The sequence below is a fragment of the Centrocercus urophasianus genome, unplaced genomic scaffold, assembly GCF_019232065.1.
Source record: "Centrocercus urophasianus isolate 14NV4802_14NV808 unplaced genomic scaffold, USGS_Curo_1.0 seq_13, whole genome shotgun sequence".
In the NCBI taxonomy this organism is placed as follows: Eukaryota; Metazoa; Chordata; class Aves; order Galliformes; family Phasianidae; genus Centrocercus; species Centrocercus urophasianus.
Window position 1 is genome coordinate 11,187,226 of NW_024884475.1, and position 24,346 is coordinate 11,211,571.

The 24,346-nt window shown below is 40.7% G+C and overlaps 1 protein-coding gene across 2 annotated transcripts in view; it reads left to right on the forward strand.

Moving 5' to 3' along the window:
* The window catches only part of CRMP1 (collapsin response mediator protein 1), a 42,612-nt gene that overhangs the window by 7,551 nt on the left and 10,715 nt on the right, over window positions 1-24,346 (forward strand). For both annotated transcript variants that reach the window (XM_042812144.1, XM_042812145.1), the window contains exons 2-9: window positions 4,895-4,983; window positions 9,660-9,844; window positions 11,247-11,411; window positions 15,796-15,857; window positions 17,501-17,581; window positions 19,910-19,978; window positions 21,810-21,930; window positions 23,410-23,566. In XM_042812144.1, the coding sequence (XP_042668078.1) occupies window positions 4,895-4,983; window positions 9,660-9,844; window positions 11,247-11,411; window positions 15,796-15,857; window positions 17,501-17,581; window positions 19,910-19,978; window positions 21,810-21,930; window positions 23,410-23,566 (929 nt within the window). The remainder of the gene's footprint in view (window positions 1-4,894; window positions 4,984-9,659; window positions 9,845-11,246; window positions 11,412-15,795; window positions 15,858-17,500; window positions 17,582-19,909; window positions 19,979-21,809; window positions 21,931-23,409; window positions 23,567-24,346) is intronic.

Here is a 24,346-nt window from a genome sequence, read left to right on the forward strand (position 1 = left end):
CCTTATTTGCAAAACCCAAGGTAACTGAACCATATTGTATTGCAATGGTTTCCCAGTCTAACTGGCTCTGAACATAGGTAGGCAACCAAGGATATCTAAAAAGGAAATATAATGTAAATCTCTCATTTACTATGGAAAATAAGAAATGCACAGAAGCATGGAAGGGCTCTCCCTCCATGGTCTGCCAGTGAGAGTTTTGCTTTTGGGGCACTGCTCCCTTACAAATATTCACAGCCAAGGAGAACACAAGCATCATCCTGGGCTTTTGAACTTTAAAATAGGGATGCTGTGTCTTTTTTTTTTTTTTTTTTTTTTTTTTTTTGCTCCCAGTGGTCCTTTTAAAGACTTAGTAATAATGGATTCTACCTTTCAAATGCTGAAAAGTAAAGATGAATGCCCTGGTTGTGTGTGAGATAACATAGCCCACTGCCTTCTTATGTCTGTTATGTTATGTTGTGTGTCTTTTAAACCACATACTTATGGGCAGAGAACTGAAAATACAGGTGAATTCAGAATTTGAACTGTTCTTTAACTGCTGTTTAGCATAAAATCATTCATCATCTTCAGGGCCCTTCACTATTCCGAATTTTAGAGAATACACCCTTTGTTGCTGTGGAGATCTGAGGACAGTGGTATATTCTAGTAAGTCCTTGGAGTTGTGCAAAGGATGAAATCACTACAGAGTGTTTTCTTCTCCTTTAAGCCTGGAAATACTGGGGCTAAAAGTGTTGCAAAACCTTTGCAGTTGGCAATGGCTGCAGTGCAGCAATCGTGAAACTCCAAATCTAAGCACAAAGCAGTACTCAGAGCTATTTGCTGAGTACATCACGTGAATTTCATTGTAGTTAAATTGTAGAGCAAACTGTAAATGATTAAAAAGACATTATTTCTTGATTTAGAGTTGGTTGTGTAATAGATAGACATTCTATTCTTGAAAGAAAAACAAAAATAGAATAGAATATATCAGGATTGCAGTCTGGACGGATGCTGGTATTTGATTAAAACACTACTCCTGAACTCTCTTTGACTCTTTTTGTGTAGTTAGAATACATAATGTCAGATTCTGTCTTGCTTTTTCCTTCCCCAACCTCCATCTTGTACTGTAGGTGTGGTTTTCTCTGAGAGGTGCATGCAAGCGCAGTACAATGCGTATTGGTTCTGCAGAGAGGTGTTTTCTACAGCTTGCTGCATTGTGCTATGGCATGCTGCATTAGGATCAAATAATATTTATTTTTTATATCATTTCATGCCAGTTTTATTCCTTCTGTTGCTGCGATTTTCAGATGTTCTAGAAGACCGAGGATGTAAAAAATGTATTTGAATTTTGTTTTATGTAGTGATTTTAAATATGTGTAGCTCTGAGCGCAGTAGGTAAATGAAAAAAGGGATAGTTTAAATTTCTTTGCAGTTGTTCATTCAAATCTAACATTTGGATCATTTTGATCTGAAGATAGTGGTAAATGATTTACTAACCCAAGGGACTTGACTTCCCCAGCAGTTGTGCAGGGCAGTAATGCAGAATTCAGGCCCCTCAGTAGCTTCATACACATTGTGTGGGTCACTGCATGTTGGTTCACACCCCTGCTTGGCTCTGCTGGCCCCTTATCATGGGGAACACTTGAAAATATGAACATACTTCAGAAAGAGCTGAGCCAAGCTGATTTTAAAAAACCCAAACATCAAACTAGGCGATTTGTACAAACTGTCACCAGCCCACAGATGTTTCGTGTTGCTTGTGCTGTAGTGCAGACAATAGCTGTAACACAGCAAAAGCCTGGTGTCTGGGCTCCTCCCACAGCAAGTGATGCTGAGGCTGTGGCATCTCCTTCTGCTGCCCTGAAAACTGCTGTCATGTGACAGACTGAGCTCAGTGGCTTTGCTGCCAGATGAAGCAGGAGAAGGCGGCCTGCGATCAGTGAAATGTCAGCAGTAAAGCAGTGCATGAGGTTTGAAGGCAGAGTGCTGTGAGAGGAGCCGAGCTGCAAGCAGCTGGAGCATTTGCAAAATGGAGCTGCAAGGATGCACATGGCCCTGCTGCAGCTGTCTCACCCAGCCACAAACGCAGAAGCAAACAGCTTTGCTGCAGCAATAGGTGGAGGGAGAAACACCTCAGCTCAATGCCTCTGTAAATGCTGAGCAATTGTATGCACTCACAGTGGTGCTTCCCTCCCCTCCCATGTCACTGAGAGCAGGGATTTTTGTCTTGAAGCTTGGCACCCAGTGAATCGCTCCATTTCAGTGTTCATTGTAATTCCCCCTCTCGCTGCACAGCGTTCCTGCTGTCAGGCCCATAAAGGCTTGTACTGTGGTTGCTGGGCTGAGCAATGAGCACGCTGTTGTTTGCATTGTGAGAGCACCCGGAGGTCAGCCCGTGGCTGGGGGCACATCTGAGAACTGGGCAAACAAAATGTCCTGCCGGAGGGGATTTACGGCTTGGAGCGGGGAACGTGGCCCAGCACTAGGTGATGGAGACCTGCGTTTGGGGCGCTCTTCCCACCCTTCTTTCCCCATGGTGCAGCTTTCCTCTGGCCTGCAGTGCTGTCAGGGAGAAGAGGACTTTGATCAAGTTTTCCGGGGCATTTGGCACTGTGTAAAGAAAATTGCGAGGTCTGACTTGAGATTTTGGTGCCTGTCAGCAACCTCTGTGTCAGAGTACCTTTCATAGAATCATTAAGGTTGGAAAGGCCACTAACATCATATAGTCCAGCCATCAACCCATCACTATCATCATTTGCTTGTCCTTCTGACTTGTAGCAAGTTGTAGCTCTTCCTACAGATGCACTTACAACTTGAGCAGTTGGGAAAGATTCCAGCAAATCCCTTTTCATCAGGATGTGCTGATTCACTCGGATCAAAATGTATGTCGGGAATGTTTTCACATTCGTTGGCCCTGATGAGAGCTGGGCAGGGCTCCACGGACATCTGCATGGTAGCTCATGTCCCCAGTAGCTTGGGAGATCTGGGGAGCAGTGGGAAGCATCAGAATCTGTGGAGTTTTGGCAACCTCATCTCCCTTGGCTTCCTGTTCCTGGCTGGGGACATTAGCCACCACCCAGCTCAGGTGCAAGATCTGCTTCCTTTTGCAGCAGCGTTGGAGAGTTTGTTTTTTATTATGGGCAGAATGGTGTCAAGAATTTTAACATTGAGAGGCTCTGTGAAGTGTGGTTCTCTTTCTTGGGCAGTTTCTTAGACCCTCTGAAATGCTGAAGAAGGAGTGATTTAGATCTAAATAGTCAATAATCCTTTATAAACTATAAATGAGTCTTCATTTAATGGATGACTCACATAATTGAGTGCTTTCTTGAGACTGGGTTTGTATCCTTTTATTTTCAGTTCTTCTGATGCCTCCTTTTGACCCATATATTTTTATATAAAATGTATAAAATGTATAAAATCCTTTTTTTGTGTTGCAGTTGTTCTACTGGAGTTGTACTTTGTTTCACTTTAGGTCTATCTTATTTTCCTTGCCTGTTACATTTACTCCTGTTTATTATGCATCTTTTTCTGTTTTCAAAGGAAAAAGTATAGAACATCTCTATGAGCGTGCAGATTTTTGACTCATTAGCAGTTGTACGTGCAGTGTTCCAGTAGAATTCCCTGTCCATATCAATGAGCTCTTGCCTCTTTGTGCTAAGACAGTGTTAACATGTAGGAAGGCAGTTCTCCATGGGTCAGTGGACAGTGTGTAAATCATCATGGTGAAGAGGCACTACTGCCAGCACATGGCAAAATAATTTATGACTTTTCAGGCTGCTGATTTGTAAGCACTGTAATTATGAGTGACAGCAGAGAGACTGGGAAGAGAACCTGGAGCCCAGTCTGGCAAGTTCCAGAGTGAGGACTTGCATTTGTCTGCATCTTTTAAGGCAAGGATTCCAGCACCCAAGGCAGATCCCAAGGATGTACTGCAATGCGGATCTGGACCTTGACTTCCCCCTGCCTGAGAAGAGACTCCCATTCTCTGTGTACATCTCCTGTGGTCATGCACTGTATTTAAAATGTCTTTATAATGATAGGTAGTTCTCCCTTCATGCTTCTCTAGATTTATAGGGAAGGCTATATAGCTTTCAGACCTGCAAAATTTAGAATACAAGCTCAGTGTTCAACATTGGGCCTATATCAGAGAAGTCACATTGAAGAAAGGTTATTGTTACACCCCTAGTTCTGGCTGAGCATTTTTTATCTGTAAATTTTTAGGAGCTCTCAGTTGTTGTCTTAGTTTCATAGATGAGAAAGCATATTGAATTGTTCAGTTGTTTTCTGAACTGGGAACTTGAGACATGCATGGTTTATGTGTGTGAGTCATCCTGTAATTAAGCCAAGAACTGAGTCAGGATTGAGGAGCATAAAGCATGGACAAAATATAGATTCTGAGTTATTGTTTGGTGAGCCAAGGAAATAATTTATAATAAATGGCCTGCTTAAATATATGAATGGGGTAAGAAGGTTCTCGCTGCTTCAGAGTTTTTCGGCATTCACAGTCACTTGGCGGAAGTCTTTCAAAAGCTTTATGCACTGAAGTTGCAAACTTCTCCAGTTTCTGAGTAGGGTGCTGGTGTTTCCAGCATGACTCCTTCAGAAGGGGAATTAAAACTCTGCTTCTTCTGAATATACTGTGGTATACTGACTCCTGTGTGTGCTTTAAGGATGGGACCACTGTGATATCCCAAAAAGCAGTAATAAGCACTCAGTGAAACTATGGTTTCCTATTCTACCATCTATGTACCATCTATGTACTCACATGTACTGAGTCTATGGCATAGATCTGTATATAGGGTGAGTACTTTGATGTTAATGACTTTGCATATACTATAAGCCTATTTGATATAATCACTATGTTGTTATGTTTGTTTATTTGAACAAAACCACATTTCTTCCTCTTCTTCCCTCCCAGAGTGACCGGCTACTCATTAAAGGTGGAAGAATTATCAATGATGACCACTCCTTCTATGCGGACCTATACCTGGAAGATGGACTTATAAAGTTGGTTTTCTTAAATATTGAATTTTTTTTGCATGCCTGTTAGCATAGCCTAATGTGATTTCTTGCAACTAACATCTTGGTTACTCCTGATATGGAGTCACTGTAGAGGAACGCTAAATAATGAAATTCTGCCATTTAATCTTTTGCTGGTATTAGATAGGTGGAAAATTCTGTAGCTGTAAAGGGAAAATGTTTGATCTTTGAACAGTTCATTTCTAGCTTTGGCCAAAATAGCCAAACCAAGGCAGGCAGGTACAATCTCTTGAAGCAAGAAGAAAAAATATATGATGAGTATTTTTTGAGTCCATATATAGCAGGAGGATTATTACAACTTCACTTTCACCCCAAATGCAAAAGCAGCCATGCTGTACAGGATTGTGTAACACAGAAATACATCCTTGACCTGTTACACAAGTCTAAGGTTGGGGGGGGTTGGACTTAATGGTCTTTAAGGTCTTTTCCAACCTGAGCAATTCTATGATTCTATGATTCTATTGTGTGTTCTGTTTGTACAGTGGTGTTATATATTGCTCAAATGTCCCTTGCTCAAATTTTCTTGCTTAGAAAGCAAGGTCTTTGGTTTTCATGCCATTAGAAAATCCTACTGATTTATTGACTATATAGCACGGGAACTGGGAAGGTGTTCCTTAGATGAATAAAAAATACACATTACTGAAACTTCAGTAAAGAATAACAGAGATGTAATGTAACTCTACTGGTCATACTTAGACCGTGGTGATGAGAGTTTGTAGTTTTGATGAATTATGTGTGTGTGTAAGCACTATAATGTAAATCAGGATCAAAATTTTTTCTCAACTACTAAACATTTTCTTTCATAATCTAACAAATTTGGTCTCCAGAGGCCCCAGTTTAATGCACAGAAACATAATTATGGTTATATGGTAAATAATTAATTGCATACTTGTTTTCAGATTTCCTTTTCTTAACAAGATATCATCAGATTAAAAGTCTGCTTCTTGATATATCTATGCCTATATACATTATTCATGACGTAGGTTATTGCAACTGAAAAAAACTAAACTTATTTTTGATATCTTGAATTCTAAAATGCCTTCATCTTTGTCAAAGGAGGGGAGCTTGCTGTTGAACAACCTGAGTTGTAACTGGCGTTCTGAGTTTATACGACTTGAGATTTTTCTGTGCTCTGAAAAAGTCGGTAGTTAATATACAAGTGCAGCCTGGTGTGAGTTGGGCTTGGGTCCTATCTGTGTTCTGATGGTAAATTCTACTGTCTGGAAGGTGTTGTGTTTTCTGGGTTTGACCTTTATTTTCTCCAGCTGAAACTGCCCCCTGTGTCTAGGTATTTAACATAGTTGTTAAGTGTTGCTCAGGGTCCTTTGGAGGTGAATCTTGAACCTCAGTCAGCCACATTTTAATTGATACTCTAAGTCTTCAGCTGTAGATCCAGCTGATAATACTTTCCACAAATTGGAATGGAATTGGAATTCTTTCCACAAAATGGAATGGACTCTACTTAGAATAGGCAATAGTGTGATGGCTTTGCCAGGATATGAAGATCAGGGATCATTTTCCTGTTCTGCAGTGGAAACTGATTAGAAAATAGAGGTTGAGTTTCTCTTGCAGACTAATGAAATGAAGTAGGCTCCACTAAGACCTACTGCAGATATCTGCAGGTTGTTCTGCAGAGAGGAATGCACACGTAGTGAGCACACTGAATACATTTGAAGATTATCTATAGTTTGGAAGATGGTAAAGGCTTTTTCCTACCTATCTTGGCTCAAACTGGCTCACTATGTACAAGGAAGCATGAGATTTTTTTCCAGCTGAAACTCAAGCTGTGCATGGTGAAATGGAATTCAAGAGGCTGCTCTTTGGTATCTAAATAGTAAGTAAGATATTCAGTAATTTAAATTGCTGTCAGTACATAAATAATACATTTTGCCTGCATCTTTCCTGTCTTTGTTATCCACGTGAAGAAATGAACCCTGGTCTTGGTGCCAAGCAGTAGGTCACAATGTCTGCTGCTTGCTGTCCTCCGCTCCAGCCCTGCCAATGGAAGGTGTGGGTTCACTCCTGGTGTAGGGAACCAAGTGTGCAGGATGGGTCACAGGGGACTGGAGCTGGGCGAGCAACAAGCCAAGGTAAAGGGAGCCTGAGATGTCTAAAAGATATCTGGTCGTTAGTGACTGATATAACTTAATTGAGTGCTGAGGGAGTTTTCCAGCTTTCTCAAGTTAAGCTTACAAAGAGTCAAAGTCTGATGTGATACAGCTGTTATTCCTTTAATCAGCTTGCATATGACAGGGTGTGCCAGCTTGCTCAATTTAGAACTGTAGAATGCATCAACTTCCCATAGACCAATTTTTCTAGTTTGCTGAGTTGCTGGTGCATCAGAAAAGCGGCTCAATCATTTATATTGTGCCTAGGATAGTTACCTATGCCACTGTATTTTTTCTCCCACAGGTAACTGAAGCCCGTTCTTATTAGCATACATTAACAAGTGAGAAATTCAGGAATCCCATCACATTATCTCTTTATGTTCGAATCAGTAAGAGTAAAAATAACCTTGAATGCCTTCTCTCAGCAGCCTTAATCTTTATGCCAGGCAAGAGATGGGGCAGGATCCTGACAGGTAGTAGCACAGCGTCATCCACAAAGACCATTTGGTCCTGTATCACTTCAGCATGGATGACTCCAGTGACTGCCAAATAAGCTGTTGTTGAGTATTGAGCAGTGAGTCATCAAAAACCTTCAGTACTCACTTAGCACTCTTTTACTTCATTTGGATGTGTGTCTTCTTGAATAGGGAACTGGTAGATACTGATTGTGGAAGAGCATGAAAGTGAATTGCTTTTATATTTTTTGGATAGGTTTTCTTTAGCAATATTATGTGGTGTGGTAGCAGTTAAAATTTTGGGAATGGATTCAACTAGCAGAAATCAGTGCAGCACATTATTATCCATGGGTCTACCTAACTTTCTCTATGCTCTCAATCTGCTTGTGGGCTGGAGTGCCGTATGGTATGCCTTTGCAATTCAGATTTTAACAGCAGAGAATTTTCTTGCACCGTGTTTGTGCCACTTGATGTGCTGGGTTACTTTTGCATATCACTTCCATGTTTGTCATGGCACCATTAGTATTCCCCACCACTGTAAACAGGCTATGACATGCTCCCAGTGCCGTATGTGTTAATGAATATTAGACATCAGATACAGAGCTGTGTGTCTTCAAGCTGTGATATTATCAAGTCACACAAGCTAAGCACTTTTGGATTTGTTCAGCACTGGGGTGAGGCTGCAGCTTGGGCTGCTCAGGGGTGTTTGCTCATGGAATGGCTGTGCTTCCCTGCAGCAAAACCCCACTGTGCTGGGAGAACCAAGCTGCTGGAGGTGGCATTTTTGCATAGGGTATGAAGCAAATTCTTGACCTCTTGGGGCTATTTATTAACTCCGGTGGTTTGGCCAAATTCCAGTTTGAATAATTACCCTTGTTTTTTCACTGATTTTAATTAACGGTTTTATTCATCTTCTGTTCTAACTTGTTGTGATTGGCTGTTAATCGGGCACTGTGATTTGCTCCATAAGTGGGAGTTGCATTTTAATATGGGAGAAACAGATGCAGCAGCTCAGATGTCTGGGGTGTTTGTTTAGCTGTGGGTTAGTGTTATTTTATCCCAGACAAAAGGAAATTAAGGCAGGGACTGACTGTGTATCAGACATATGAGATCCACTAAATGAACTTAAAGCGCGTTATGATTGTCTCTAAGCCAAGACAGATGAAGGGGTAGCAGCGCAGAGACACAGCTCCCACACTTTTCCTCTTTGACAGCACAAAACAGACTATAAAAATGTAATGTGGCTTTAAAATCTAAAGGTCGGTTTACTCAGTTATGTCTGTGAACACTCAAAGTATTTTGATTGTAGGTATCTGGAGTTCACTTGATATCAGCATGGGGGACAGATTAATATTTTTAGTAGTGAAAACAATCCTGTTTTGAAGATCTGCAAGGGGAAAGATAGCAAGAGCATTTGAAATCATTTCTACTCAGTTGTGTGGAATGTTCCACTAAGCTTTAACTGCAGGAGGGGGATGAAGATTATGTGACATGGCAGGCTAGATTTGTTTGAGTCTCAAGTACGTATTTCTATATCTTAGCATATTTGTATTTCCTTTTAAGGATAAATTCACGCTGCTTGATTACAAAGTAATTTTAGCTCCTTTCTGCCGTCCATTTTGCCTCTGCCATTTATTTGCAATTCTCACTTACTGTCATACTTGATCTGTGTTTTTCTGTGTTCTGATAGAAATTAATTTAAAATACTGGAACTCCTAAGAGAATGTTAACTCTAGATATTTGTAATTGTTTAAAGATAGGATGCTTAAGTCTCATTTTCAGTCATATTAAAAAAAGAAGTCTTTAACTTTGGCACATTATGACTTTTTTATTGGCCACAAGAGCAATGCAAAGCAATTAGAGCATGTGGCCCAGCTGACAAACTCATGGATGCTTTGTTCTGCCAGTGCTGTGCAGAACAGCCAGAGCAGGTGGTTGTGTTTGTCCCTTCTTTTAGGTCTCAGTTCTTTCTGCCTTTGGTATGGTCCCTAGTTTTCTCTTCCCTGTGCACACCAGATAAGTTCTGTCCCCTTCGCTTTACTGTTTAAGTAAAGTAATATTGCCTTTCCTTGCTGCATAGGCAAATAGGAGAGAATCTGATTGTTCCTGGAGGAGTCAAGACCATAGAGGCTAATGGGCGCATGGTTATCCCTGGGGGAATAGATGTCAACACTTACCTACAAAAGCCCTACCAAGGAATGACTACTGTTGATGACTTCTATCAAGGCACAAAAGCAGCAGTAGCAGGAGGCACCACCATGATCAGTGAGTATTGGCAGAATCACCTCTTCCCATCCCAAGTCAAAGCCCAGGCATTGGTAGGTGGAGACAGCTACAGGAGGCTCTGTACTGATATTCTGACATCTTCTCTGATTAATACTCAAATTTCTGGATGCTGTTTTGGAGATCCCAGGGTTTGCCTGAAAGTGAACCTACCCTCAGAAAAAAACAGTAGCACAGGAGTTACTTCTTGGATTTCCCTTTGACAAGCATAAGGAGTAGTATACTTACTTTTGGGATTCTTAAAAAGCAATGTAGTTACTGCTGTAATTATATGACACAGACCATCTGGCAAAGATCTGTTGGTCCTACTTAGTGGCATTTCAGAGACTTTGGAATAATAAGATGCTTATTTATGAACTTGGGTTTGGTGTGAAGAATGGAGGAAGTTCTCAGTGGAGGTGTCCTGGAAGCCTTGGTGGATGGGAGAAGTGTTACTAGTTGTTACACTGTGTACTATAGGGCAGGACAAGATTAATCTTCATCTCCCTTCTACAGGCAGTGTAGAGCTGCCCAATGGCTCCCTGAGTTTGGATGTGGGTACATTTGCTGAGCAGTGTTGCCTATTATCTATGTTCAGAAGCAAATATCAGCTGAAAAAATGTCTGGCAACAAGCAAGAAGTATGCTGCTGTTCATTACTTTTGTTAGAAATTTTTTCAATGCATGTTCTTCAGTTGAAGCTTCCTGTAAAACGTTTTGTTTGCATATGCCATCAATAAGCCCATCTTACTTTGTTTCCATAATGACATGTGATGTAGGTTAGCAAAATGATAACGGTACTTGCATAAGTTATGTTGTATGACTTGGTGGCATTATCACATGCTGAAAACCTTAAGACAGCCAAGATGTGTAATTCCAGCACTCACAGTCTGCCATGTGGTATGGCCAAGTGTTTGTGCTCTGCAGCCTCTCTGTTCAAACATTTGGCCATATTCCCAATTTTGGCAGTTGAGAAAGCAATCAGCATCTTCACTGATACATCAATAAGGCAGAGTGAGCCAATTCAGAGGCTAGGAGACACTGGTTAATAATAATACTTGAAATACATAGAAATGGATGCATGAGATAATAAATAGATCTTCTCTTAGAAAACAGTTAATGGAAAGTTAAATATCTCCTAAACCATGAGATATTCAGGTCTCATGCTGCGCAACTGTTGTTGCTGTACCAGGCAACTTGCTGGACTCACCTTTAGCATACACTGTCCACAAAGCCTGTTGTGCCTGAGACAGCAGGATCTGACTAACATCCTGAAGTTACTTCAGGGCACAGAAACTTCCCTGAAGGTTGCTGTTTTGGCTGAGATGGGAGAAGGCTAGTTACAAGGACTGAGGAAATCCAAATAGTGTGTAGTCTGAGTAAGAGACACTGATTCTCTTTTTCAGTTGACCACGTGCTTCCAGAGCCTGGATCAAGTTTACTGACATCCTTTGAGAAGTGGCACGAGGCAGCTGACACCAAATCTTGTTGCGATTACTCTCTCCACGTGGACATCACTAGCTGGTATGATGGGATTCGAGAAGAGCTGGAAGTACTGGTGCAAGACAAAGGTTAGTGAGTGAAAATAAGCACCGTTTTTGTGTTTTTTAAATGTCATATGGAGGTCAGATTTGGTAGTAGTTTAAAGAATACATGATCCAGAAAAGAAATGCACAGGTGCTGGGTATGCTTCCCAAGGTTGTACATTACTTTGAACTTTTGTATTTTCTTGCTGCTTTGTAAGTGGACTTCAAGGCTTGTGCATTAGAGCCCATTTGACTGCCTCAAATTAAGCCCAAATATGAAGGGCCATCTCATCATGTCTGAGAAAATCTCATCACAGGCTGTTGCAAATTTCTCAGCAGTTTCTTAAGATAATTTGCTTGTCAGAAAATTATTGTAGAAAATGCCTGTATTTTTAAAATAGGCTCAAGTTATTAGAGAAAAGAGAGCCTAAAGTTAGGTACCTAATAATGGAAAAGTGCCCTGATTTTCACAAGTTCTTGGTCTCCTGTGGCTCTCCCTAAAGTTACTAGAAGATGTTTTGTATCAGGACTCTGAAAAACTAGGTCAGTTATTTAGAAGTCTGTTTAAGAACTCAGAGGCTTGATTCAGTTCAATTAACAAGTCTGCTATCATGTGACATACTGTAGGTTACCCTACCTGACCTCCAGCTACCATTCAGGAATAGGACAGATAAAATATCTAATAAATCCTCTTCCACACCTGCTGCTTCAGCGTAGGAGAGGCATATATGGCAGGGCATCTTGGTAGCACCGCATACCTGCATGCCTTCAGAAAACAAATTGTGGTCTAGTTCCTATCTGACAGCCTGGGTTTTCTGCCCAGAAACATATTTTTTCAAGTATTTTTCATTTGATGCATTCTTCCTATATTTATTAGTGGGAATATTTTCTGAAACAGTATTAAATACCATGAAAATCAGAATGACACTTTTGTTGGAAAGTCTTAAGTAGTACATTAATGCATCATTCTTTAAGAGGTATAGTGTTAGTGATGACTTAGATTTGAAAAATTCTCTTTAGGTCACAATATACTATCAAAGTAGAAACACGAAGCAAAATCCCATATTTTCAGTGAGTAGTTGTTCACTGAGTTACTGTGGAGGAATTTATCTTCTACTGCAGCATGCTAGCAGCACACTTACTGTATAATCACGTTTTAGGGGAAAAAATACCCAGAACATTTCAGTTAGCAAGATGGCATATCATTTAGACAAACTGCTGCTGGTCTTCAGTTGGATATTTTTTTACAAGGTGATGACGTCTGGTAATAGTGATGGTGCTGTTCCTCTTTTATCAGTGCTAACATGGACACAGTGAAGTGCATTAGCTGAATATCAGACAAGAGTGCTGTGCTTTGTTTCAAAGTTTAGATGTTATTTTCCAGAGCTTCTGAGTCACACGTGGCTCAGCACTTCCAAACGTGCCAGGGGCTTACATTGAAAGCCCAGTACTCAGTTGGGTTAACAGTTTTCTCCAGCTATAGAAATGTGAGTTTTCACTCTTCAGGGAAGGCAGGGAGCTATTCATCCATTTCTGACCCTCGGTGGCATCTTTGGTTGCAGCAGCACTAAGAGGTCACTTCTGTTCTTCTGGATGCTGCAGTGTCTCAGTCAATAAGAATTACTTTTGTGTGTGGGGAAACACAAGTAATGGATGAATATGAAAGCACAAGCAGAATAGGAAATAATTCAGTGTGGCAAGGACTTTCAAATTAATGGGTAATATCTGCTGATAATTGGAAACATCTGAGCCAGCTGGTGCAAATAGACTTGTTTTGAATGGAGTGACACTGGTTTTCATCATCTGAGAATCTGGATTGAATTTAACCTCAGCTGATTGTTTGGTAGGAGAGTTAGGCAAGGAGCAGGGCTCTGTTAATCATATTTCTGTTTGTGCCTACTAAAATCTTGGTATGAGTAATGGGAGCTCAGAGAGCTGCTGCTGCTGTAATTTGTCATGAGGTGTAATTGAATAATTAATCAGTTTTAAATCAACACAAAGCTAATTTAGGGAGACATAGGATTTTGATGGGCCTGGAGATTTTGTAGAACCAAATGTCAATTACAGAGCTTTTAGCTTTTTAACAACTCGTTTGTGATTGTGATTCTTCAGTGTATATAAAGGGCACAACAGCCTGAACTGTGTTGACAGAGGCCTTGATGATTCCTTTAACTTTGTTAAAAAATTTGTAGAGGATTCTATGGAGTACCCTGGTGCAAGAATGAGAACCCACCCCTGATTTGAAAAAGGTTATAGCATGTAACAAATGTTAAACATGAATTAAGATATGCAATGGACCAGGTCTTTTGAAAAGCCATGTATTCCCTGTGAGGTGATTGAGGCACCAGACCCAAGTAATTAGTCAAAGAATCTAGAGTTGAATATCTGTATATGTAATCTGGTGTTATTTTACCTTGGTATCTTGTCAAGGTAGTTCCTTTGCAAAATAGGATGGCTTGAACCATCTCTGTATTGGCTGTAAAGGCTAACTTCATTTTAGCTTTTTTTCATTTTCATTTTTTTTCCTTCCATTTTATGGTGCCTGATATAATTTTGCTTCTATATCTGTAATTTCTCCTTCTGCGTTACGGAAGCAATCATTAAGGAAGCAGGGTCATGTCCCATAGCTGTCTCTTCTGAGATGCCTTTTACTGCCATGGACTTTATAGCTAACATTAATTTGAGTGGGAGCAAAACTCACAGTCAAGTTGCCAAAATTAGAACGGGGCCTAAAAGAAAAGGGAAGAGATCTTGTGATGCTTGGGTAATGCTTGTCTTCCAACTTTGAATGCCTTGACAGGACAAGAGGAAATGGTTTTAAATTAAAGGGAGGGGAGATTTAGATTAGATATCAGGGGGAAGTTTTTCACAGAGAGGATGGTGAGATGCTGGCAGGGTAGATGGGACTGCAGGTATGAGTCTGTAATTGTTGGCACCAAGTAAAGCAGTCTTTGACTGTTTTTAAACAGGGATATGAGTGCACTGAAAACATGTAATATGAACAGTGTGAGGGATTACAGCTGCTTAAATCTATGTGTGTTTTTTTGGGATCCTGAAAAATAGAAAATAAGGTAGGATCACTGTCTGAGGTGGCTCCGTGGCTCAGGCTGGATTTGCTCAGCTTGGAAGGCAGTGAGGAGGGACTAGTTCCCCGGTCATATTTCTTCCTGAGCTGCCTGGCCTTAGCAGAAAGACGTTAATGCCAGTGATCATTTCAAGGTTTTATCCTCCACGTATCCCAGAGTATTTTAGCCTTGTAGTTGTATTGAATTGAATTGAATAAACAAATTCTCTGCATGAGCACGAACCAAACCTTCTGCTTGAGATACGTCTGCATGTCTAGATGCATGAAGAGTTTGTAACCAGGGAGCATTATTCATTCAACACAGCCAACATACGTAACATGCACAACTCTCCTTTTTCCTCTTGCCACAGGAAGCTCAGTTTTCCCAACAGCTATTTTGAAATGCAGCTTACACGGATTAACTTAGAATTGACTTTTCTTTTGGGCTGGAGAAGTGTGAGATCAGTCCCTGTGCCAAACTCGGGATATTGTCAGTAGACTAAAAAGAAAGGCAAGTTTATAGACTAATATAAATTCAAATCATAGAAAATATAAACAGAAGAGGTCTGGAATTCCCATTCTATATTAGAACATGAAGCTGTATAATTCCTCTGAAGAAATTTTTGAAACATAGTGGAATACAGTTGATACATGGCCACCAACACTCAACACTAGTATTTCTTACTGATTTCTAAAATTTGGAGCTGTCATCTTTCATGGTTCTGTGTCACTGCCAGCATAAATCCTTCCAGCTTTGGAAGGTGGAGGGAGAGGAATGGCAAGCTGCCCTTGTATCTGATTTCAGGCTTTAATTCTGTGTCTGCCATCAGCTCAGCTGGGTGCTTTGGACAGCAGGATCAAGAAAAAGCAAGTCAGCTTGCTGGTTCAGACACAATTTCTGCAGCTTTTCAGCGTTTTGAAGAAGCATAACTGGAAGTTTATCTGTGTTTAAAAGCACAGTTCTGGGTCAAACTAAAATGTTTTCATGATTTGTTAAAGAAACCTAAAAAGTGATGTATAGAACTTTGTACCCTGCAAGTGTTTTAACATTTTATGAACTTTATATGCTTGTTTAAGCCGCTGTCACTTGTCTGTAATTTGGCTCATAGCAATCTTATCTGCAGTAATGGCTGTGTTGCTCCAGGGCTGAACATGGCAATCCACAGAGTCCAGCAAATTCCCTCTGAAAAGAAGGGGTTTAGGCTCCTAGTCACAGCAGCCGTAATATAGCTGTGTAGCCTGCTTTATTTATGGCATTATTTGGTAATACTGAAGACATGATCTGCTTTTCCTGTTTGATTTTATTCAAATACAGTTTAGGAATCCACTAAACATGGCAGTGTCTTTCATTTTGTCTTGGAACAGGTGTTAACTCTTTTCAAGTCTACATGGCCTACAAGGATCTCTACCAAATGTCTGACAGCCAGGTACTGCTCTGAATGTTTTTCATTGCCATGATCTGTCCTTTCTTCTGTGATCTCTCTGCCAGCAGCTGAGGAGTTGTTAAGTTGAATCCTAGATCAACATTCCCACTGATCTGAGTGGCACTGGGGGGGGGTTTGCACCCGAGGGCTATTTTTCTCTGAAGGATCAGTGCTGTTAACATCTGCATGTGTTCTTTGGACTGTATGGCATTCAACTTTGCAGGGATCATCTAATGTCCCCAACGATGCAGCTGCTCAGCACTGCTTAGGAGTTTGCCCTCCGCTTTACTTTGCTGTTGCCATTCAAGAACTCTGTGTAAGAAAAGGAGAAAATGATGAAGCACATGAGGCAGTGACAGTTCTGAGATTTGAAGAGTTCCTCTGTTGCTGCAAAAGGTTTAATAGTGTTGCTGACGGAGTAGGTGGCCTTTTCTCATTAGGGCTGGAGATAACAATGAGCTTGTTTGTCCAGTGCTCATTACAGATTCCACACTCTTCAGCTTTCCCATTCATGAGTATCAGGTCATTGTAAATGGACAATGACATCTGTGAGTAATGATAATGTGTGCTTATTCAGTTGAGAAAATGTTTTATTTGTACTTATTCCCAGAGCTGTAGCTCTCAGTCTCTTAAATAACTGTTGCTACACCTCCAGTACATGTGGTTTTAATTGCAATTTTAGACAAAATAACATGCCTTCTCTTGGAAGCAGTGCATGCCAAATTCAACTCACTGTTGAAATTATCAGAAGTAATACAGCAAAATATTAAATGTAGCTGAACTAATGCCTTTACTCTGTTTAAGGCAAAAGTAGGCAGTGAAGAAACCATATCTTCAGGATTTGATCTGTAGTTGAAAAATGGATTCCCATGCTGCTGAAGTCTGGCTTATAAAAGGATCATATTAGCTCAATAACTGTTAGAAAGAGAACTAGAATTTCACTAGTGTGGTAATTCAGTTATCTCAGAAATCCTCACTTAAACACAGTAGGATCAACAATTTTCATTTTGTGAGGATGGGTTTATAATCTTAGCAATAAACAAAAGAATGCTCTAGAGAAAATACGGGTTCTTTTAATTGTAGTACAGAAGGTACTGGTGAAAACTTGACACCATTTGCTTTAAAGGGTGATGCAAACTGCCTGCACTTCAGAAGGGATGTGTTTTGGCTGTACTAGAGGTGTCTGTAGTCTACTGATTATTCCCATTCCATCTGAGTGCATCTTATTGGATCCTTTTTTTGTTGTTGTTTAGGTAGGCAGGAGACCTTTGTTATTTATCTACTGTGTTTGATAAAACTTGGGAAAAAAGATTATTCACAATGTGGAAGGCATGGGGAATAGAAGGAGCTTGTGGAACCACCATGTCTGAGGGAGATGTGGCATGACTTGGGACTTGACCCTGTATTAGTGCAGAAAGGCACAGGCTTGTCCTGGGCAGGGATGGTGTGTGAGAGGTGGGCCAGGTGATGCCTAGCAGTGTAACTCTGGGAATATGTCAAAAGTGGATTGTGGAAAAAGGAGATAATATGCCATTCACATAGAGAATTACCAACATAGAAGGAGCAGAATGGAGATGAACAGAGTTGCCTAAGTGTTCATATGTTTTCCTTATTAATCAGCATTTCCTTCTTTGCACTACCTGCAGCTTTATGAAGCCTTTACCTTTCTAAAAAGTCTTGGGGCTGTCATCCTGGTGCATGCTGAAAATGGAGACTTGATAGCTCAGGTGAGTGAACTGTGATTTTTACTTCACTTTGTGAGATATCCCAAGAACTGTAATCAATAGCAAACCTTCCACTGATCTTTCCAAGGGAGGATTCACTTGTAGAACAGAATGGAGAGTTCTGAGTGGGTATTGTTATGATCACACGTATCTGTGGCAGATGAATATTTTAAGGCTGTTATAGGGATATCTCAATCCTCAGATCCCTTGTCTGTGTGCAGAGCACATCAGAGGTCTGTGAGCCTCTGAGTGAGCTGATCGGTTTATTAGCTGGCTTACCTAAGGACTAAACTACAGAGCTGACAGGAAAATTGCAGTAGCTAAGAACAAGCTGTCTTTGAGCTCTACATTAGGGAAGACATATTGTTGCATGCTTAAATGAGATACAAATATTTGAATTTTTGTGGAGTGTGTAAGCACTCTTGCCCTTAAGGGTTTATTTTGTTGTTTTTCCCTTAGTGGTATTTCTGTCCTTTCTCTAGCTGGTAAGAATTTACTGCCTTTGAGAGCCTTCTTTCCCTAGATCAAGTTTGACCAAGCAACCATTGATCTCAAAAGAGAGTAGTGAGGAGTCAGCAGGCACATGCAGCACAGTAGTGTCCTTCTCCCACTGAAATCAGGTGAAAACCATATGGAGAGATTCAGGAGAGGAAAAACTGCTGATTTTTCATGAAGATTAGAATGATTTAAAACTATCAGAATATATCATTCATAAGGTTAGCATGACACAAAACGTCCAGTAGAATGAAAATCAATACATGAGTCAGTATTACTGTAGGAATGGCAAAATGAAACAAATCAAATGGCATCTGTGATGTTTTGATTTGTGTCCTATTAAAATCAGTGTACACTTGTGGAACTGCATTTTTGATAGAAATCTGTTTCAGTTACATTTTTCATTGCTCAGCTTTAATATACAACAATGGAGTATGAGCATACAAGAAAGAATTATTAGAAAAAGACGTAGTTGTAAAGAAATGTGAATTATGTTACACAGGAAAATATTTTCCCAGCATTGCCATGTTTTAGGAAATCAATCAGTTCCTTTTATTTAGAAGGATCATTTGAATGGCAAAAACAAAGCTGGATATTCTGCTGGACTATTCTGTGTGAAAATTCAAATTTGATCTTATCAAATATTTGATGTTGTTAGCTCTATCAAATCCTCTTATGTTAGTAATTATATCACGTGATCTGATTTTATGACTTCCTTCAGGATATAAATGTATCCTATCGTAAGTGTTGACATCCTGTGCTGTCTTGCTATTTTTTGATTTATGGATGCATCTGTTTATTTTTTTTATTGTATTTTAATTATCTGATGTATTTAACTTGCAGTGTTCAGAGCTGTTGCAGTAGTGATTTAGAACATCCATTTCTAAGAGTACCTATGAAAAATTATGATTTTCTAACCCAAATGATCTTCATTACACAGTCAGATTAATACATTACTGTTAAATGGCTGTTCAGCCTTGACTTGGAGTGAAGGCAAAAGTATGTGTGGATGTTAACTTACTGAGATTTTGCTGGAGTAATTGGTAATGTGTGAGCTTTGCACTCTGGGAGGCCTGGGATCAAATATTTACTAGATGACATAGTAAAATATGTTAAGTAACTCCATCCTGGTCTCTCAGGGACATTCTTCTGTATTGGAGACATTGCACTTGTTGAAGTCTGCTCCTTAGAGACCTGAGGACATGGCAGGCTGGGCTTTGAGGTGCATCAGCTGCTGTGTTCCCACTTTGGGCCCATTGGTAGACCAGTACCAAACTCGGGTTGGAAGTGGTTGAATTAGCAATTGCTATGACAAAGGAGCTTGATTCCAACACCATTGCTCAGTTTTACATTGAAAGTTCAGTGAAGCTTCTTTTCTATTTAAAAAAAATTGATCACTTTGCTGTGAAGCTTGATAGCATAATTTTTTTGTGATAAACCTCCATTGGTCCCTAGTAGGGCTTTTTGCTTCCATAAAAAGATAATGTTAGTTATTCACTCTAGGAAAAAAGCCATACAGAAATGTAATGCTGAAAGTTTAATGAACATAACAACACTTTGTAGGTTGCAGAAACAGAGTAAAGAAAGAATTGCAGGATGGGAATATCCATAATTACTACTTAAAATGTTGGTTGAAACCTGTTGTTCAGTCTGGTGTTTGGTCAAATAGGACTCCTAGGCCAGTGGAGACTTCAGCAGGCTTACAGAGCTACATTTGTACACACAGGAAAAGGATGATCAGAAAACATGGCTGTTAATCTTCTGGGAAGTGGCTCAAGAATCTCATCCTGGAGTGGTTGTTGTACTTAGTTGTTGTATTTATCTGTTTTGTTCCAGGAACAAAAGCGCATCCTGGAGATGGGAATCACGGGACCAGAGGGACATGCCCTGAGCAGGCCTGAGGAGGTAAGAGGTTTTGCTCATCTTGTTCATGGAAAGACTTTGTCTAGCATGCAGTACTGCAGCTTGGCCTCTGTACATGCAGATGATAGATGGGTGCATGGAGGGAGGCAGCATCCTGTTTGTCCTACGGCCACTTCCAGAATTATTCTCTTTCTTTCTGTTTCTAAACCCTGTGCTCTGACTCCAGGATTTGATGATTGCGTAGCAGGCTGAGCACCAACAGTACTGCTTATAGGTTAGACTTTTAGGTTACCAGATTGATTAAAATGCCTTGGATTAAAACCTCCTGTTAGATACATCTGTATGTATATTCCATGCGTATATGTGTGCCAACTTATGAATCTTTATGTATGTCAGCAGAAACATTTGTAGTAGTACTGCAAACAGTAGAAATGCAAATATATGAGGATGGAAAGACGCTGCAAGGCAGCTCAATTTATGTGATTGTTCTGTAATAAAACTAGACATTGCAAGGATCATCTCAGGCATCTGGAAATGGTTTTCTTAATGAGAAGGAATGGATGGAGATGTGTCAGTGTCTCTTAATGTAGACAGTTCAGGCTGCTGATGGCATAATGGGGGTAGTGGTAAGTGACTGCTTTCCTTGAAGATTAAAGAGACAAGTCCCTGGAGATTTGAGGCTAAACTTGAAGAGATTGTTGTGGTTTGCAGATCTTTATATAACCTTTCCCCAAGGCAAGAGGAGTAAACTTAATTGGTCACATTCTATTGAACTGTTTATGTATTTTTTTTTTTTTTTTCATTTTCCTGTTTAACTTCCACCTAAATTATTCTGAAATAATTGAGGCATTTCCTTCTAATGAGAGTAAGGACCTAAGGAAAATCTACATTTGCAATTCTGGAATTTCTGACTGCCATCTGATGGCCTCAGACTCAGTCAGTGGTGCACAGAGGTCCTGTGTTCCTTCCTTAGACTTCTGTGGGTGTCTTTGGGGATTTGAGAGCAAATGTTGCCATAGAAGTCATTTAAGAATCTGAAGTTATAGTCTGATTTTAAGAAAAAAAATATTTTACAAAACTGTGAAGAAGTAAGGAGTATGGTTTTGGCAGGCTAAATTGTTCTGCTTTGTCTAGCACAGCTTTTGGAAAAAAATTACTGCACTGTTAAGTCAGTATGTTTAATTTCAACAGATTGTTAGGTACTAAAATGTTGATACTGTGAGTCTGTCTAGATGTAAAACTGATGACTGGGTAGAGGAGCCTCAGAGTCACTGGCATACAGTGCACCTCCACCTGAAGATGACTGCTTTGTGCCTGTGTCCCAAACAGCTCTATGGTAGGAGGTTGTGTTGATGCATACAGGGAGATGTTTCAAAGGCTTTTGTGGACTGTGGGCTAAATTCAGTCCATAATGCTGATGTTGCTGTCGGAGAATACTTTATTTTCACTGTCCTTTTATCCTTACAAAAAAATTGCAGAGAGTAAGCTTCCAGGGAGAGTTCTAAGCTGAGGCACTGTTCCTTGTTTTGTTCTCCTTCCAACTGCAGAGTACAGGGAGAGGTCTGAAGACTTGAGAGGGAGGTAAGGAGGAGCCCTGTTAGCCACCTGTATGTGATCTTTCCTCAGGAGCAGGGAGCTGTATTTGCACCAGACCAACCATACCCTTTAACAAGTACAGCTAAATACAGTGGTTACTCCTAACAAGAGGTGTGTGATGCTGGGGGAGCTCCTGCTTTCCTGCATATCCCGCTGTGAAAAAAACAATCTGTTCCTGAAGAGTTGTTGCTAAGCAATGAGAAATATGGCTCAGTCCTCCAGTTCATTTTTTTCTTGTCTGCTTTTTCAGTTAAATTCTTCTTCCTTTTCCCCTCAGCTTGAAGCAGAAGCAGTTTTCCGTGCCATCACCATTGCCAGTAGAATAAACTGCCCAGTGTACATCACCAAGGTGATGAGTAAGAGTGCAGCTGATATCATTGCACTGGCCAGAAAGAGAGGTAAGAGAGTTCCTTTTCTGTCCTCAGACTTGGATTTTGTATTGTATAGAAGCTCGGTGGAAAAAAGTGTTACTGGCAGACTGATCAGTACACTTTGACACCAGTCACAGACACTAAGTGTTTAGGACTGGTTAAACTGAAAAGAGATCCTTCTTAGATAATTTCTCCCCACGAACTCTTAAGCACCCCAATCCTCTTCAGGATTGCATTGTAACTCTTTGTTTTGGTTTCCTTTCACCTTTAACTTACACCTTTAAATTTTCACCTTCTTACAAGACCTGGCACATTCCCTGTGTCTTTTATTTCAGGTTGTTACCTTGTGAGGGGTTAATTCTAGGTTGCAGTGGCTTGGGCAGTGGATGTGCTGTATGAGGTGTCTGATCCTTGCTCTCATCCTTGCTGTTGGAGGCTGACAACCAATAATATGCATTGGGGATGTCTGTAGTCAGCCTGTCCCAAAAGGGACAGAAGAGGATGCAGCCTCTTCTGAGGCTGCCTTTGCTTGCTGGAACCTTCGCATCACAGAAACAGCACCTGAAGTGCTGCCATACTGGGACACTCAGGTCTTCTTTGAAGGCAGTGGGACAAAGTGTAGCTCAGCATGGGGACAGTGGGGAGATTCACTCCCTTTTGTGTTGAAAAGTTTTGTTCTTTCACAGTTAATCATTGTTCTGTAATCCTCATTTTCTGCTACAAATGGCACCATGTTAATGATTTCTCTTTTCTGCTGAATTGTCACTGTTTTTCCATGCTTTTCCTTCCTGTTCTTTTTGCTTTTCTTTTCTTGCTTGTTTTCCGGCTCTTCCATTTTTCAGACTATTTCTACAGTGCCTCTGTTCTTCCTCCTGCCCTTGTTTATAGAGGTGATGAGAACAAAGGTTAAACCAAGTAAGAGCAGACTCACACTTTTCCATCTTTTTCACAAAGTTACTTTTCCATTCATTTCACTTGAGAATGGAGAAGACAGGCAGGAGAATCAGCTCTGTTCTGCTGGTTGGTGTATGAGCAATGTGGGGAAGCCAAAGAGCTAAACATTATCTTGATATTTATGTTCCTGGAGACTTGGAGTTTGCTGGTGGAACCATATGCTGCGATCTGCTGGTGCCGTGCCTAACCTCAGAGTGATAGAAAGGCATCTGTCAGGAGCCCATCCTCCAACTACATTCACTCCAAAGCACAGCAACGGAGAGAACGTGGCTGTGATTAAAATAGTACAAATTAAAAGCAGGTCTGAACTGTCTCCTTCTGGATTAAAAAGAGAGCTTTGTAAATGTCCTGATCAAAAGCATGTGTAGCTCAGAGAGCCTCCTGATTAATTTTTTATCGTGCAGACAAAGCCAAGGCTGCTTTATTTTCTGGGGGCTACACTGACCATGTAGCAATGCATAAATTATACATGGCAGCATGCAGCAAGATCTGTAATGTGCTGGAAAGAGAGTGGATTGTAATCAGTTCCTGTATATCCTTGCTTTCCCCAAGGTCCCCTTGTTTTTGGAGAGCCGATCACTGCCAGCTTGGGGACAGATGGGACACATTACTGGAGCAAAAACTGGGCCAAGGCTGCAGCTTTTGTGACCTCACCACCTCTGAGCCCTGATCCTACCACTCCAGATCACTTAAATTCGCTTTTAGCATGGTAAGACCTTCATTTTTTTAACTGACTGGTGGTCAATCAAGTGCAAGTGCCACGTGGAATAAAGCGTCCAGAGATCAACTCAGTTTCTTTAAAACCAGTGCCATGCATGACACAGCAGAGAAGGGAGGGTGGAAAACCATCTGTGAACGTGTGCTGGGGCTGTTGGACTGATAGACAGACCTGGACCCTCCAGTTTCTGGGTTGCATATTTGAGATAAGATGTCTGGTTATTCAGGAATTCTTTTTCTTTCTGCTTTTTAAGTGGTTCCTAGTTGTACAGCTAAACAAACAGCATAGCATGCCTTATGTTTTTATAAATTCCAGAGTCCTGAGGCTGGAAGTTAAGTGATATGTATAGAGAATGTATGTCAGGCATGAGAAAGTGACCAGAATGGTTTACAAAGAAGACTGTTGGGGATTCAGGTGGAGACAGGCTAGTGACTGAAAGCATCATGAGGCAACAGGGCTGTGGATTTGCTGTCTTCAGGTTGGCAAGGGGATAATTATCAGTAAGGAGGGGAAAGCAGTGTGGACAGTTTAGAGACAAGTGTCTTCTTCATGTAGAAGATATCAGGAACGTCTTGCCAGCAACACAGACTGTAAATCCATCCCTGAAAGTGCTGCCTGTAGCCAACTGTGGGTCTTCTTACATAAGGAAGTTCAGCTGTAGATCCCCCAGGGTGGATTGCTGGTGTTGCTGGTGTTAGGAGCTCAGCCACTGAAACCCTTATTTCCCATGGTGGAAGCACTTTGGTGGTGACACTTGTCTCACCTTTTGCC